We start from the raw sequence: 17297 nt of genomic DNA on the forward strand, positions 1-17297 counted from the left end.
TGTGCACCCAAAGTGTGCATTCTGCAGTTCTGCACGTAGTATTGGATGGAGTACTCTATGCCTGTGTCATTAAATCAACTTAGTTAATCACGGGCTCAAATCCTCTACATACTGATCATTTTTCTATTTTTGCTCTATCAATTATTGAAAGAAATGTGCTATCATTTCTAATTATGATTGTGGGTTTATCTATTTCTCTTCTGGTTCTGTCAGTTCTAGATTTATATTACTTTAAAGTTATTACTACATGTATAAAATATAGAATTGTCATACGTTCGTGTTGAACTCCCCAAATTAACTGGCTAAGCTTCCCCTCTTTATAAATGCTAATGTATCTGTAATGTAAGAATACTTCTATTGTTAAGAGCATTGTTATTAATAAAAGCAAAAAGGGGAAAAAAAAGAATATCTTCTACAACATATTCTGAGAAACATCTGTACCAAATGTTATCACAGGACAAACTGATCAACTAAGCTCCTGGATCCATCCCTAGAACTCAGTCTGGAGTGAGAGAACACCGGTGGAGGTGGATGGATTTGAGAAACTAACATAAAGACCATAAAACCCTCCTCCAGGGACAGCAAAGAGACAGTGGTAGGGTGAAAGTGAGGTCTGGAAGAGGGCTGGAGCACAGACTGGAGCAGGGTTTAGTTGGGCCCTTTCTTGAAAGTATCATTATCTATAAGGTAGTGTAGAGGTGGTCCACTGCTAACAGCATAGATTCTGGATTCAAACTGCCCAGGTTGGATTCTTGGGGCAAGTTCCTTAACTTCCCCACACCTTGGTTTCCTCATCTGTAAAACAGAGGCAACAGTAGTACATACTTCTAGCAGTATAGGGTTGTTGTGAGCATTAAATGAATTAAAGTGTAGGAACAGTTTCTGACACATAAAAGAGCTCAGTAAGTAATAATAATATTACCATTACCCACTGTACTGCCACTGTAAGAAAAAAAAAAAACCACATAAAGGCATACCCTATTGATGGCCTCTTCACATCCTAATTAGACAATCGTAATCCAGGAAGCTGGTAAAAATCTATGAAATCCAACCACATTAATAAACAGACTAAAGTAAAAAACAACCAAAAAAACACATGAACATTTTAATAGATGCATAAAAGCATTTGAAAGTCCAAAACCAATTCAGGATAAAATAATAATTAGAAAATTAGGAATAGAGGGAGTTCCCTTATCTTGAAAATAGACATTTATCAAAACCTATATAGCACACATCACATTTGGAAATGAGTATATAAAGTCTAAGATTGAAACCAAAACAAGAATGCTTACATCATCACTCTTACTCACTTCCACTCATATATTTTGGAAAATAACCTTTAAAATACTGAACTAATAATTATGATGTAACTATTGATGCTATATGCTAATATATTTTTTAATCATTATATTCTTTTGGAATTAAAGTACCATACATTCTGAAAATACTGTTAATATGGATCAGATTAACACCTGTTCCCAGTTTACAAAACAAAAAAATCTATCATGGAATTTTGAAAAAGCTTTGATCAGGGCTTTGTCTCAAATGACCATTGTGACTTTCGACAAGGCATTTCATTTTTCTGGGCCTCAGTTATCCCTTTTATAAAATAGGAAGGAATAGTAAATAGATAATCTGTAGGTCCTTTTCAGTACTAATGTCAGGTGTCCAAGACCAGAACTGTAGAAGTCCCAATCCAAAGTACAGCAGCAAATCAATTTGAAGTTGCCACTAGATGGTGTCCTGCTCCAGAATACCACACACGTCATAACTTGTAGTCCACAAAACCAGAGGTATACTTCTAGCATCTGACTGGAACTTCAGTTCTTCAGCAACTAAGAGACTATGGGACTCTCCCAACTAGATCACCAACTCTTTCAAAACTAGCGCCAGTCTAGCATCTGCATCAAAGTTAGGTTGGTAAAAAGCCGAAGGAAACCAGGATGTATGGAAAATGTTACAGAAACTACCTTCTAGAGATACGCTGAACATGGAGGATGAAAGGTAGAGACTATAGGAAGCCTAGCATAAAAGAGGTGGTTTATGGGTAGAAAGTCTTTGTAAGAAGATAAGAGATTAAAGTTAATGATAACATCTAATCTAATAATTAATATTAAATGACTTTTAGGCTCATCTCAGCAACACGTAAATCACCAATCCATAACCTCGCATACCTTTTTTTTAAAAATTTATTTATTTATCTGAGAGAGGCATGGGGGGGGTACAGAGGGAGAGAGAGAATCCTGAAGCAGACTCTGCACTGAGTGCAGAGCCCACTCAACATGGGGCTCGATCCCAGGACCCTAGATCACGACCAGAGCTGAAACTAAGAGATGGCTGCTTAACCAACTGAGCCACCCAGGTGCCCCCTCATACCCTTTTTGATATAGAGTTAAAGCCCTGAAAATCAGAAATAAGGCACATTTTATTGTTACAATTATGTCATGGTTGCATTAAAATGTTCTATTTTCTTTTTTTTAATATTTTATTTATTTGAGAGAGAGAGTGAGAGTGAGAGAGAGAGCGAGAGAGAGAGCGAGAGAGAGAGCACGAGAGTGGGGCGAGGGACACAGGGAAAAGCAGACTCCCCGCTGAGCAGGGAGCCCAACGTGGGACTCGATCCTGGGACTCCATGATCATGACCTGAGCTGAAGGCAGATGCTCAACCAACTGAGCCACCCAGGCACCCCAAAATGTTCTATTTTCTATTTTTTCATTAAAAGTTAAATAGTATATCATTTTAATAAAAATATTTATCTACTAGAAACAAAACTGCTGTAAGCATTTTGTTCATTTTGACTAAAGTTTTCCACTAAAATATGAGTATATATCTAATAAAGAAGATGCTATGAAACTTTTTCAAATACTGATTAAGTTTATAACTACTCCAAAAAAGAACCTTGTTATTAAAACTAAACAAAACAAAAACACAAGAAAATAGCAAACAACATTCACTGTCTAATAGCTTAGAGAGGCTAATGAACGTAACTGAAAACTATCATGGAAAGTGTTTAATGGGGGCGCCTGGGTGGCTCAGTCAGTTAAGTGTCTGACTTCAGCTCAGGTCATGATCTTGGGGACCTGGATGGAACCCGGTGTCTAGCTCCCTGCTCAGCAGGGAGTCAGCTTGTCCCTCTGCCCCTCCCCCTGCTCATGCTCTCTCAGTCTCTCAAATAAATAAATAAAATCTTAAAAAAAAGTGTTTAATGAAGTAATTTGCTGGATTCTACAGAGAATCATTTAAATAATGTTAAACTAGATTTCCAACGTCACTCAAAAACAGCTTAAAATACTAAAGAAGGTTCAGGTGACTGAAGTACTTAAGCCCAATAATGGTTGCTGATTTAAGATCAATAGTTATGATGCCTTTTATTCCTTCAGAGTGGCTGACATTTCATCTGTCATCAAAGTCTGTCACCCAAGTGTAGCTTTATTATTTAAATGGACACAGTCTAGCCCTTTAAATGTCTATAGAATAAAAATGATACAAAAAAGTGTTTTTGCAAAACTGGTATGGGGGCCTGTCGATTGTACCTTTATGAAACCTTACTTCAGCTGTTAAAAAAGTTTTTAAAAACCAAATAGTTTTGAGATCTTGAATTTAAATTCCCTAAGATCTCAGGTTTTGTCACTTTATTTTAAAGATTTTTTTTTTTTTTTTTTTTTTGTGTGGGCAGAGAGAGTGAGAGAGCACAAGTAGGGGAAGCTGCAGGCGAGGGAGAAGCAGGGTCCCTGTTGAGTAGGGAGCCCAATGTAGGGCTCGATCCCAGGACCCTGGGATTACAACCTGAGCCCAAGGCAGATGCTTAATTGAGCCACCCAGATGCCCCTTGTCATTTTATTTTAAAAAGATTTTCATGGGTATTATATACCTGGGGAAATGCATTCCTATTAGCCTATTATTTTTCTTTCCATTCTATCTAGATCTATCATGACAGTTTTGTTACCTGGTCATACTCCAAGGCTCCTGGGTAGAGAGGCCATCCAAGGAATAATTCTGCAATCACGCATCCCAATGACCACATGTCTATGGCTTCACAAAATGGCAATCCCAATATAATCTCTGGAGCTCTGAAAAAAAAAAAAAAATCACAGTGATTTTCCTTTAAAATTATCTTATATCTGACATTCTAAGAAAAGTTAGTAAAATGAGAGTAGTCAACTTCTATTTATAGTAACTCTTCACTTTTCAGAATTCTTTGAAGCCTAGACATCATCTTGAATTAAGCTTACAAGGGTACGATGAGTACAACCATTGCTAGGTTAAAATCTCTATTTAACCTTATAGAGAATTTTAGAAAAAGCACAGATCTTGTATTTGAGACTATAAGAGATTAGAAATAATACACTAGAAAGAGAACTGGCAAACTATGAAATACACGCACTGCTGACATCAACAGAACTGAAAACCAGACATTGAGAGGTAAGAGCAAAATAAGCCCAAAGACTAAAAGTGGATCTAGGCCTAGATATTACTTCAGAAAACAATAATAATTATTCACAAAACCAGGACTGTTAGTCATCAAAAGAGAAAAGACCAAGTGTAATGTATTCTGCTTTTTTTTTTTTTAAAGATTTTATTTATTTATTTGACAGAGAGAGACACAGCGACAGAGGGAACACAAGCAGGGGGTAGTGGGAGAGGGAGATGCAGACTCCCCGCAGAGCAGGGAGCCCGATGTGGGGCTCAATCCCGGGACCCTGGGATCATGACCTGAGCCAAAGGCAGACACTTAACGACTTAGCCACCTAGGTGCCCCTCAATGTATTCTGCTTTAAAAGGCAGAAAAATACAAGACATCTAAACAGCTAGAAAGCATTTTAGCTCTTGAAGAGCTTCGATTACTTGGAAAATGTATTCCATGAAAAATATCATGCCCAGATAAATTATGTGCTACTTCACATGACTTTACATGAGAAAAATTAAGATTCTGAGAGGCTTCACATAGAGCTATGTAATTCCAAAGTGAGTCATACAATCAGTTACCCTAAACAGTCTTAAATTTAAGAGAAGTTGTAAGATCAATACAATGAATGGGTTTTTTCATGAACCACTTGAGAGTAATTTGCCAAGTTAACTGTATACTTTGTATTTCCTACAAACAAGGATACTGCCCCACATCACCACAATACAATCATCAAAATCAGGAAAGGAACACTGATACATCTCTACCATCTAAGCCTCAGAGTCCCAAGTTTGGCCAATTACACCAATAATGAATGTCCTTTATGGCAAAAGGATCCAATTTAGAACCATGCATCGCATTTAGTTGTCATATCTTTTAGAATATTTCCTCAAGTCTTTCCTTGACTTCTATGACCTTGGCACAAGCTACTACAGGCCAGTTCTTTGTAGAATGTCTCTGTGGGTTTGCCTGATGTTTCCTCATAATTAGATCTGGGTTATACATCTTTGGGAAGAGTATGACAGAAGTGATGCTTTTCCTCATGATGTGCGTCAGGTGGCATACAATTTTGATTTGTTCCAGTAGTGATATGTTCACTTTGATTATTTAACATGGTATCTGCTAGATATTTCCACTATTGAGTTCCTCCTTTTCTCTCTGTAATTAAATATTTTGCAGGACTTAAATTTGAGACTATATGTGTAAGCCATTCCTATCAAATTTTAAATTTCTTCATTTATTTGCCTATGTGAGTATAAATTAATAGAATCCTATTTTATTCAATGAGTTATAATCCATTACTGTAATTATCTATTTTGATACTCTAATTTTCCCAGACTTGACCAGTCACAACTCCCTCAACGAGCTATGGGTTCTCATTACTACTGGGATGGCACTGTTCCCAGGCTCTCTCGGTATACATATTATATACAGTTAGACAAAATAAGGCTTCTGCTAATTTCTTTAACTGAGACTGCTAATTGTCATTATCTCCTAAAGCAGCGGTTCTCAATCTTGACTGCACATTACAATCACTTTGGTCCTGGCCGCACTCCATACCAATTAAATCAGAAACTCTGGGGGAGGGACTTGGGAATCAGTATTTTTGTAAAGCTCCCAGGGTGATTCCAATACATGGCCAAAGATGAGAACCAAAGCCCTAGACTCAAGTAGTTAGACCAATGGGAAGATCGCTCCATCTTCTCCCTATAGCTCTTCTGATCAGAATAAGTTCAAGGGATAATAAATAAGCTGTTTTTTTACCACTGATGTAGGATCTGTCCAATGAGTCCTCTCCTGACATCTCTGCCATAATTAATACTTAAGGTATTAATTCACAAGCATTTGTTAAAAACAAGTACGTGCTATGAGGCATAAAAGATTTTTAGAACATAGTTACAAAAGGCTTTCATTCTTTTGACAAAATCCTTAGTATAGACGTATATATGTGAATTATATTGACATAACCAAATGCTACATTGTGTAGAAAGAGGGGAAAAAAACAAGTTACACTGAGTTATCATCCTTACATATTCACAATATCGTACAAAAGAAGACAGAGAAGATCTTATCCTTTTTTGTTCACTATGGTATACACAGAACCTAGCAGAGAATATGCACTCAGTAAACATTTCTCAAATAAATGATTCCTACACAGGTTGGGTCACACAAAGCAAAGCATCAGAGTTTTCAAAATACGGGTTTGAACTAAGCTTTGAGGAACAGAAGTCTAGGCAGAAAGAAAGAAAGAGAAATGGCCACAAGAGTTAATAAAGAGTATGTATTAACCCATACTAAAAAAGATTCAAAGCAAAAAGACAGTTTCAAAAGTATGGAATAAAAAAGGATTCACTAGTGATGTTTAATCATACTAATTTGAATTCTGAAGAATTATTAAGACCAACAGATCTATAGCCATGTAAGAGTTTTATGATTATTTTGCAATATTCACTATGAAAAAGTAATGGGTTTGAAATTGGCTACTGGAATCTTCAACGTCATATCTGGCAATGAAAGAAAAGTAAGAGAATGATAGTGCCTAGGATATACAACTTAAAGAGACTGAAATTATTTGATACCTGATTAACAGTAAGAAAGGAGTTTCTATCAACTAGACAAAGAGCAATGAATTCCTTCTGCTGTTACCACTGAATGAATGAGCCAAATTTCTAATTGATGGTGACAAGAATGTGGAGACATCTTTTTAAAATCCTGACCAGGAATTGCATAAAGCCACTTCAAGCATAAAACTTGAGATACAGGGCTTTCTCTTTTTCGCCGCCATCCTGCTCTGCGTGGCTGGCTGCTTCTCGCCATGTCTTCTCACAAGACTTTCAGAATCAAGCGATTCCTGGCCAAGAAACAAAAGCAGAATCATCCCATTCCCCAGTGGATTTGGATGAAAACTGGTAATAAGATCAGGTACAACTCCAAGAGGAGGCACTGGAGAAGAACCAAGCTGGGTTTATAAGGTGTCACACATCATGAAATGACACACTTAATTGCACACATATTTAATTAAGCTGCATGAAGATCATGTGTTCTATCATTCTGTAAACATCCTTCCTACCTGGCCATAGACTTGTCTTATCATAGAAATGATTTTTCTCTCTGACTATGCCTCTGCACCAGTAGGTTGGTTCAGTACTAAATGTGAGACCTTTCGGCTCTAAAAAAAAAAACAAAAACAAAAACAAACAAACAAACAAAAAACTTGAGATACAGGGGCGCCTGGATGGCTCAGTCGTTACGCGTCTGCCTTCAGCTCAGGTCATGATCCCAGGGTCTTGGGATCGAGCCCTGCATCGGGCTCCCTGTTCAGCAGAAAGCCTGCTTCTCCCTCTCCCACTCCCCCTACTTGTGTTCCCTCTCTCACTGTGTCTCTCTCTGTCAAATAAATAAATAAAATCTTAAAAACAAAAAAACAACTTGAGATACAAAAGTTGTACTCAAGGAAGAAAACTCAAATTTCTCATTTTAAAATATAAAAGTATTTTAACTGCAAGTTTTACACAAACTCATTGTGTATTAATGCATCAGCTAGGGTCTTCAAAAAAGCAGATTAGATGTGCAAGAAATGTCTTGGAGGAAGGCAGGGAGAGGAAGCAGGAGCAGGTGAAGACAGCCCTCAGACCCCTGAGCAATTGTGACATGCGCAAAAAGAGAGGCAAAGGGAGAGGCGAATAGAGAGAACCTCCCACTACAGCGCTGTCAGGATAAAGCCTTGGCTGGGCCAATGCAGAGTCCCGAAGCAAAAGATTACCTGCTGGAGGCGCTCCCCATCAAGCAAGAACAGTTCAGCTCTAGTACCCCTACTGTGTTTGGTCACTGGCTAGAACAGCCAGGACACATATCTGAAGGTGCAACAGGTGCAGACTCTCTGTCAACTGCGCTCCCCACAGGAGGTTCTCCTGAAGGGGAATCTAAGTGACACAATTCCATGCCTGCCACAACTATCCTCCCCAAAACTTCCGTATTTTATTTTCAAATACATATATGTCATAAAGCAAATGCAACAAATTTCCTCACCACGTCCCATTTAAATGTGCCCAAACTCCAGTCTACCCTAGCATGCCATAGATACTACCATTTTCTATGCGGATCAATGTAAAAGGTTGGGAAACAATACCGTAAAGCATTCACAATCTAGATGAAGCTGCCAGAGATGTCTAAGCTCTACCAGTCAGTCTCACAATAAACTTTAAAAATTAAATTATGCATGAAAGAACAATATATCCATCTGTGAGTAATGAAGAAAGCTTAGTTTTCTGTTTTCATCTTAACTGGCTCTCAAATTCTTCCCCTGGGCTAACTATACTTTTGGATAAAAATGATCGTAACAGGGATTCTAATCTGTGGACCATTCTTAAAAAAACAAAACAAAACAAAAAAACTTCTGTCCTACTCCTAAAGGAAATTGTTTCACTTCTTTTTTCATCTATCCTAACTCCCTTCTGAGCACCTACAACGTGGCAGTGCTAAGGCTGTAACAGGGAATAGATAGAATTTGTACTTTTGGAGACCAGGCACCATTAAACATGTCTACTGAATGGAGAGTATAACAAAACCTCTTGTTTACCACTCTATAAATAAAAACTCACAATTAGAAATGTCAAACCCACAAACTAAAAAAATTAGGTCATATGGTAACAAAGGCAATCTATATCTAAAATGCACTTTCTTTAGTATTTTTTGTCAAGTGCTTTTAATCAAATTTATCAATATTCATTAAGAATAAATCCTTTCTACTCTTCTGAAACCCTGAAACACTGACATAAAATATAGTAAAGTGGGTAAGATGAAAACAAAAAATTTTTTTAACTACATAAACTGAACTCTGGGGACTTTTGCCAGAGTAGAAGAGACTGTTGGCAGTCGATGCTTCAAATAAGAACATAGTGAAATACTGTCATTCAGAAAAGAAGACGACTATTAATGAAACACTGTACTTGCTTTATCTCATCTTTATTTACTTTGGTAAGTTGAAAATTCAATTACTGGCAGAAGAAACCCAGCTCTGTTAGGAAAAAGGGTATCTCAGTTCAGGAACTCAGTATGTCTAGCTCTAGGAACAATTACATTTTTTTAAGGGGGGGCAGAGGGAGCGGGAGAGACAGAGAATCTCATGCAGACTCCCTGCTGAGCAGGGAGCCAGAAGTGGGGTTCACTCTCACAACCCTGAGACCAAGACCTGAGCCAAAATCAAGAGTCAGACACTCAACCAAATGAGCCACGCATGCACCCTAACAATTACATTCTTATCACAGAGATGCCTTGGGTCATCACTCTAAATGCCATTAAAATATGAACTCATATGATGATTTCATGGCCATCAAGAAAATGTTGATCATACTCCTAAACTTATAGAGAGTGAGTTTTCTTTTTGACATAAAGAGAATGTAATGGTTAGGCCAGCGTGAGTATCTAGTCTGCCTAACAGCTTCCCTTCTCATTAAACTTAATAAATTAGCATAATGCTGATACACTTCAGCTTCTGGTGAGTCTAGTGGCAGAACCACCCAGGTCTGGTCAAGTCTAGAACACTAATCAAATAATTTCTGAAATGCCAAGCTAAAGGCCAGAAGGTAGGTAACATCACTCACTAAGACTGAGAGGTACAGTCATCCAGGCTACTCTTGATGAAACTTCTATACCAAGTATTTACACACTTCTCTCTGCTTTTGACATTAAAAAAATATTAGAGAAATGCATACAATCTTGGAAAAGGTAAATAAATGGTAAACTCGATAAAGATAAAAATGTTGTCTAAAATGACAACAGTCTTTTCTAAGGTAGAATATGAAGAAGGCATTTTTTAAAATAACAGTATTACTAAGCTATGGTATGATTCAATGGTTTTTAGTATATTCACAGAATAGTGCAACCATCCCCACAATCAATTTCAGAACATTTCATCATCCTGAAAAGGAAACCCTATATCCATTAGCATTTACTCTCTATTCCTCCCAAACTCCTCCATCCCAGGCCACCACAAATCTACTTTTGGTCGCATTAGATCTGCCTATTCTGGACATTTCATACAAATGGAATCACAGAAAGTAATGTTTTGTGACTGGTTTCTTTCACGTGCATGTTTTCAAGACTGCAGCGTGTGCCAGTACATCACTCACTTTTACTGCTGAATAGTATTCCATTGCCTGGATATTCCGTATTTACTTAGCCACTCATCAAGGGATGGACATCTGAATTTCTTCCACTTATTTTGGCTATTATGAAAAATAGGAAGTTAACCAAGAGAGGCCATATATCAGCTCACCACGCTGCGGAGCAAGAATATACTCCAGTGCTGAAGGAGGTCAGAGCAGAGAGGCCGCACACCAAAGACAAGTACTGCCTCAGACAGAACTAGCCGGTACAGGAAGAAAATGCCTTTGATGGAACAGAAATCCAAAAGGGAAAGGAGAGTACCAGTGTAAAAAGGACTACTGATTTTTCTACTTTGTTCAACGCTGCTGTCTTTATAATTGAGTTAATCTTGTGCTACCCCTTTTCAGACCCCTAGAGCACTAAAAGGAACCTCCTGCCCATGTCCTAGCGATCCATTATACAAGACCGTGGATCAGAGGTCCAATTCCCTTCGGGTAAGGCTCATGACAACATCATGCTATGCTGGTACTAAAAAACCGTGAATCTATGCACAAAAGCTCGGGGAAAACAAATTTTGGAGTCTGGTAAGGAGGCACTGATTTCAAACAATGAAAATCATCTAAAGAGAGCTATATTTTTAACACTCAAGAGTAGGCACTTAGCTCTCCCTCCAACAGCAAGTAATTTACCTGAGCCTTCACATTTTCATTTTTTAAAAGATGGGGTTCTACCACCCCTATATTTTCCAAAGATTACCTAAAGGACTAATCTTATACTTTTACCTATAAAAGAATGTGTGTAAAATGTAAAACAGTATATACATTCCTCTAATTTATTCATCCTCCCACTGTCCGAATTCACACCTCCTCTCTTCTCAAGCCACCACCTCCTCCCTATCCTCATTCCGGACTGTTGTCCTTGCATCCTACTTTACTGAAAAAAATAGACAGAATTTGAAAGAAACTTCCACCTTCTCATCACCACATCTACTAGCCCACTTGCATCTGTCAGTGCTTCTATCTAAGGCATCGAGGCTCACTTACTGAAGTATATCACTCCACCAATTTCCCACGCTCTCTCTACCCAGCCCTCTCTTCATCTCTTTCTCTCTCTCCAGAACCATCTTGTTTTTACACTGTCCATTAGCCAATCACCCCTTTCTTTTCTCCCCCTTATACCAGTCCTCGAAAGCCCTGTTTAGAAAAGCTGCCTCCAATTCTGCCCCTGTATTGAATTTACTCTAATCAGGCTTTCATTACCCCATCATTCCACCAAAATAGCTCTTGTCAAGGTCACCATCAGCCACTGCATTGCCACATCCTCGGATTTACTGGACTTGCAGCGTCTGACACAGCTGATTATGCTCTCCTGCTTTAAACAGTCTGCATTTGTCTTCCACGACACCACTCTGCTCTGCCCTTTACCTCACTAGACTCCCTTCTCAGATTCCTTTCTAGTTCCATCTCATTTCCACAACCTTTAAATTCTGGAGGCTAAGGCTTTGGATATCCATCTTCTCTATCTATATTCACTTCCCTTAGGTGATCTCATCCAATCACAGAGTTTTAAATAGCATCTCTATTCTTAACACTCTCAAATGTGTATCTCCAACCCAACCTCTCTCCTTACCTTCAGACTTAGGTATTCAACTGTCTACTCAACATCCCTCGCTTGTCTATTAGATATCGCAAACTAAACACATTCAAAAAGAACTCCTAATTCCCCCCAATCCACTCTTTCTCCATCTCAGGAAATGACAACTCATCCTTAGTTTCTCAGGCTCATAACATGGGCGAATCAAACTTGACTCTCCTTTTTCTCTCACTTCCCACATCTATCATCAGATCCCACTGACTCCATCTTCAAAGCAGATCCAGAATCTGACCATTTTGCTCCACCTTTACTGCTGCCACCCCAATCCAAGCCACCATCACCTCTCATCTGGATAACTGCAAAAGCTTCCTAACTGTTCTTCTTGCTTCTGCCCCTGTCCTCTCCCATCTATTCTCAACTTCGCAGCCAGAGTGGTCCATTTAAAACACAAGTTGGACACATCATTCTTCTCTTCAAAATCCCCCAACAGCTTCCCATCTCAGAGTAAAGTCAATTCCTTACAATGGCCTACAAGGTCATACATGATTCAGCCCTTACCTACATCTAATATTTCCTATCACTATCCTACCTGTTTGCTCCGATCCACCCACACTAGCCTCCTTACTTTTCTAACCACAGTTCCTGTCTCAAAACCTTTGCGCTTATCTAGGAGAAGATTCCAGGCAGAAGGAATAGCAGGACTTAACCTCTGTACTATTACTTTGTTTCTGCTCAAGGACCATCTTATTAGAAAGGCCTTCCCTGACCACATTAAATAGAAAAAGTAAGCCCCTGCCAACACATACACTTACCTCTCCTCCTTTATAGTTCTCTATAGTACTTGCCACAACTAATATATATATTTGCTTATTATCTATTTTCCCTTCCCCACTAGAATATAAATTCCATGAGGGCAGGAACTTTTTTTTTTTTTAATTAATCTCTATACCCAATGTGGGGTTCAAACTCATGACCCTGAGATCAAGAGTTGCATGCTCTACTGATTTAGCCAGCCAACTGCCCCAAGGATAGGAATTTTAATTCTCTCAATGCTATATTCCCAGCACTGAGAAAACTGCCTGGCACATGGTAGGCACTCCATCATTATTTGTTCAATGAACTAATCAACTAAAGGGAGCTATTAGCATACATTGATTTGAAAATGCTAAGAATATTTTTGTTACATCAAATACATGAGCCAAACAGGTATCAACTGAGAGACTTTTACATGCCAGCCACTTTGCATTAGGGACAGCTGATATATTTTGACTATAGAAAAAAAAAAACCCACCACCATTTACTGATCGCTAACAATGGGCCAGGCATCATGGAAATAACTTTTAATGCATTATCTCATTTAAAGAAGTGTTCTGAAAAACAGATTTCTGCATTGTTCTTCTGCTCCAAGATAAAAAATGCTGGTAAACAAAATGTTCCACGTAATACAGAAGCAGCCCTCAGTTGAGTACAGCCAGCCCACAGAATCATGAGAAATAATAAATCATTGTTTTTGAAGCAACTAAGTCTGGAGTTGCCACACAGCAACAGATAAGTGATACACTGCCCCAAGTTACCCAGAAAGTGATGGAACTAAAGATTGCAAATGCCTGATTCCAAAAGTCTTTCTCTAAACCATACACCCTCAAATTATAAAATCTTTTGACTGAAAGAAACACAAAAAGTCAAATAGAAAACCTAGAAATTAACACCAAAGTCATTTTAGCAATTCAATTAAAGTTATGCTCTAGTTTTATTTTCCACAGAACAGGAAAATACTAACTGATCTATGTTTTCTAATAGTTACATAACATGAGAAAACACGTTATGTGCTTTTTTTTTGATTAACTGGTCTTTAGCTTTCCAAGACAATTAAAAAAAAAAAGGTCTTGGGGCGCTTGGGTGGCTCAGTTGTTAATGTCTGCCTTCAGCTCAGGTCATGATCCCAGGGTCCTGGGATCGAGCCCTGCATCAGGCTCTCTGCTCAGAGGGAAGCCTGCTTCTCCCTCTCCCACTCCCCCTGCTTGTGTTCCCTCTCTCGTTGTGTCTCTCTCTGTCAAATAAAATCTTAAAAAAAAAATATTGCTGCCATTTTTTAAACCAATTTTTCATGCTATATAAATCCTTTAGGAAATATATAGTAACAGCAATAACATCAAACAGTTACATAACACTATGAACCAGGCAATGCTCTAAGTGCTTTGGAAGTATTAACCATTTGATAGCCCTGCTAATCATTTTAACAGATAAAGAAACAGACACTAGGATAAATAATTTGCCTAAGGGTCACACAGTTTATGGCAAGGTACAGTTAGAATCCAAAGCCTTTGAATTCATTCAAAGGTTTAATGACTTCAGAATCCACACTTGTAACTTTTAACTACTATACTTTAACATAAATAATTCCTAGGATTACTGAAACAATCACACTTTTGTCTTACTGGAAGTTCTTCCGCTCAGATGCTATACTTACCATTAAAAGCGTTCTTCTTTTCTCTTTAAACATATCACCTTTGATTTTAAGACTAACCAGGAAATGTGAAATATAAATACACTATGTAAAAGAACTTAGTTGACATTTTACTCCTTTTCCTGATCTTTAAGCATTTACTCATCTTAACCATAAATAATCTTTCACATTAAATACACAGTCATCTGCTAGATACATCTTAGTTAAAATAAGGCTCTCATTTTGGCAGATACTGTGTTCCGAAAGATGACTGTAATATCCTTTTACAGAAACAATTAGGAAACGAGCTCAACAGTGGATGTGACCATCTACTCATAAGTACCAATTCAACATCACACACTCAATCAATTCTTACATGTCAAAGCCCTGTACCTAGCAAAAGACAGCAAAGATCTAAAGTGGTTAGAAAATGCAAGCATCAGTAAATGTGCGTTTGTATAAGTACAATCAATCTAGGAAAGGATACACACTCAAGTTTTACCGGCAATTAACTCTGAGTAATCAACCTGGCAAGGGGGGAGGGAAAAGTATACATCTCCATGACATTTTGTTATTTATTTATTTATTTAAGAGTGGGGAAAGAACACATGTGCAAGGGAAGGAGCAGAGGGAGAGGGAGAGAATCTCAGGCAAACCCTGCTCTGAGCGCAGGAGCCCGAGGTGGCGCCCAATCTCACCACCCTGAGATCATGACCTGAACTGAAATCAAATGTTGGAGGCTCAACCGACTAAGCCAACCAGGTGCCCCTCACAATGTTTCTAAAAGAAGCACCTCATAATATACAATAAAAAACTAATGTTAAAAAAAAATTGTCAGTCACCTGGACTTTATAGGAATTTCACATTTCTAATATTACCATCAAATTAGACCACATAACTGGTGTTAAGTGAACCTTGTTTCCTTTTATTATAACGAACAATCTTCTGTTGAGAGTTTCTGAGGTAGGAATACACTGCCTCTGGAAAGAAAGAGCACTGGAGGTACATCTTAGAGCCTCTCTGTCTGTAGGGAAGACTGTGAAATAGATTCTTGTAAACACAACAGTGGAACTTACACTGGAGGGACCTCTAACGATCCTTGCAAATCATAATGCTACTAAAATTTATGAAAATATCAAAGAACATTTCTACAACTGGAACTTTAACAGAAGGATGACTGTTAAAATATACTAGTGAGTTAATTTCCAGCTTGATCAGCACTCTTTTCAAAATCCTGCAGTATGGTGCTTTTTTTAAAACAACCAACAAAAAAACCTCAATGCTCTGAGAAAGGCCAATAAATTTCCAAAGAGACAATCAACCACTTTTAGAAATATTTTTCTTTTTTAAGTTATGAATGTTTTTAACATGATAAAAAGATTTGTTGCTATAGGCAATAATATCACTATAGAATATTAGACAATCACAATGACTTTTTATGACTGGAACAGCAAACTATTCAATAACATGTGTAATCAAAGGACACACTCTTAGAATAGACACTCATTCAAATGTAGCTTAAGTCGTGGGCTAAAAATATCACAATTAAAAATATCCTTATTGCAAGGCCACTTAATCTTTTAAGTATGCAGGACAATGATCCAGATCAAAGCACCAAGTACAAAGAACAGCAATGATAATAAATAATTTCAAAACCTAGTAAATGTTAAACCTGAGAGGTAGAAGATAGGAGACAGCAAAGATTTAATCTTCATCACCAAATATGCCAAATGGGATTTAGAGCCCAATGTCCAAGAAGATGGGTACAACAATAATTTGTGTATCTATGACTGATCAACAGCTAATATTTTGTAAAGATAGGTAGGGCTCAGAAACATATTCCATTTATAGACAGCACTACATCTTTCATGTTTTATCAAGAACAGTGGCAAGATGACCGAAAATTCTCATGATATGGAAGAGAAACCAGAGAAAATTATTATTAACATATATCAAGAGAGAGAAGCAAAGGAGCTGAGTTTGGAGGGGAATATGAAAAATATCTGTAAAAAATAAAGGAAAAACATAACAACTGAGTTTGAATGTGTCTGTTCTTTATGTTTGGTTACATGTTATATTGGATGAAAAAAATCAATATGTAACTATCATACAGACAAGCTATATTATTAATATCTTACATTTGTATTGCATTTGTATTTTACAACCTGTTCATATATTTTATTCTATGAGGTAACAAGATAAATGTCGTTATCCCTATTCTATAGGTGATTAGGAGGGAAGTACAAAACAATTCAAGATTTCCTAAATTTTACTACGAGATATATTTAAAATTATAATGTATCATCAGCAGGTGCCAATAGAAGCTCATAATCTATAAGGTAATATTTAAACTAAATCAGGGGCGCCTGGGTGGCTCAGTTGTTAAGATCTGCCTTCGGCTCAGGTAATGATCCCAGGGTCCTGGGATGGAGCACCGCATCGGGCTCCCTGCTCAGCGGGAGGCCTGCTTCTCCCTCTCTCACTCCCCCCGCTTGTGTTCCCTCTCTCGCTGTGTCTCTCTCTGTCAAATAAATAAATAAAATCTTTAAAAAAATAAAATAAATCAGACAACAAAAAATATTTAATTGCAATAAATGATGCAATTTTTTAAACTGTATTTATTTACTTGACAGAGAGAGAAAGCGAGCGAGCATGTGAGCACAAGTAGGGGGAGCAACAGAGGGATAGGGAGAAGCAGGCTCCTGGCTAAGCAGGGAGCCTGACTCGGGGCCTGATCCCAGGAT

General features: G+C 37.9%; 1 protein-coding gene across 7 annotated transcripts in view; it reads right to left on the reverse strand.

Annotated features, from left to right (window-relative positions):
* The window catches only part of HIPK3 (homeodomain interacting protein kinase 3), a 91780-nt gene that overhangs the window by 20629 nt on the left and 53854 nt on the right, over nucleotides 1–17297 (reverse strand). For all 7 annotated transcript variants that reach the window (XM_025879023.2, XM_073904791.1, XM_025879028.2 and 4 more), the window contains exon 3: nucleotides 3948–4071. In XM_025879023.2, the coding sequence (XP_025734808.2) occupies nucleotides 3948–4071 (124 nt within the window). The remainder of the gene's footprint in view (nucleotides 1–3947; nucleotides 4072–17297) is intronic.

Source organism: Callorhinus ursinus, unplaced genomic scaffold (assembly GCF_003265705.2).
Source record: "Callorhinus ursinus isolate GAN/ISIS: 27379988/994484 unplaced genomic scaffold, GSC_fseal_2.0 scaffold21, whole genome shotgun sequence".
NCBI classification, from domain to species: Eukaryota; Metazoa; Chordata; class Mammalia; order Carnivora; family Otariidae; genus Callorhinus; species Callorhinus ursinus.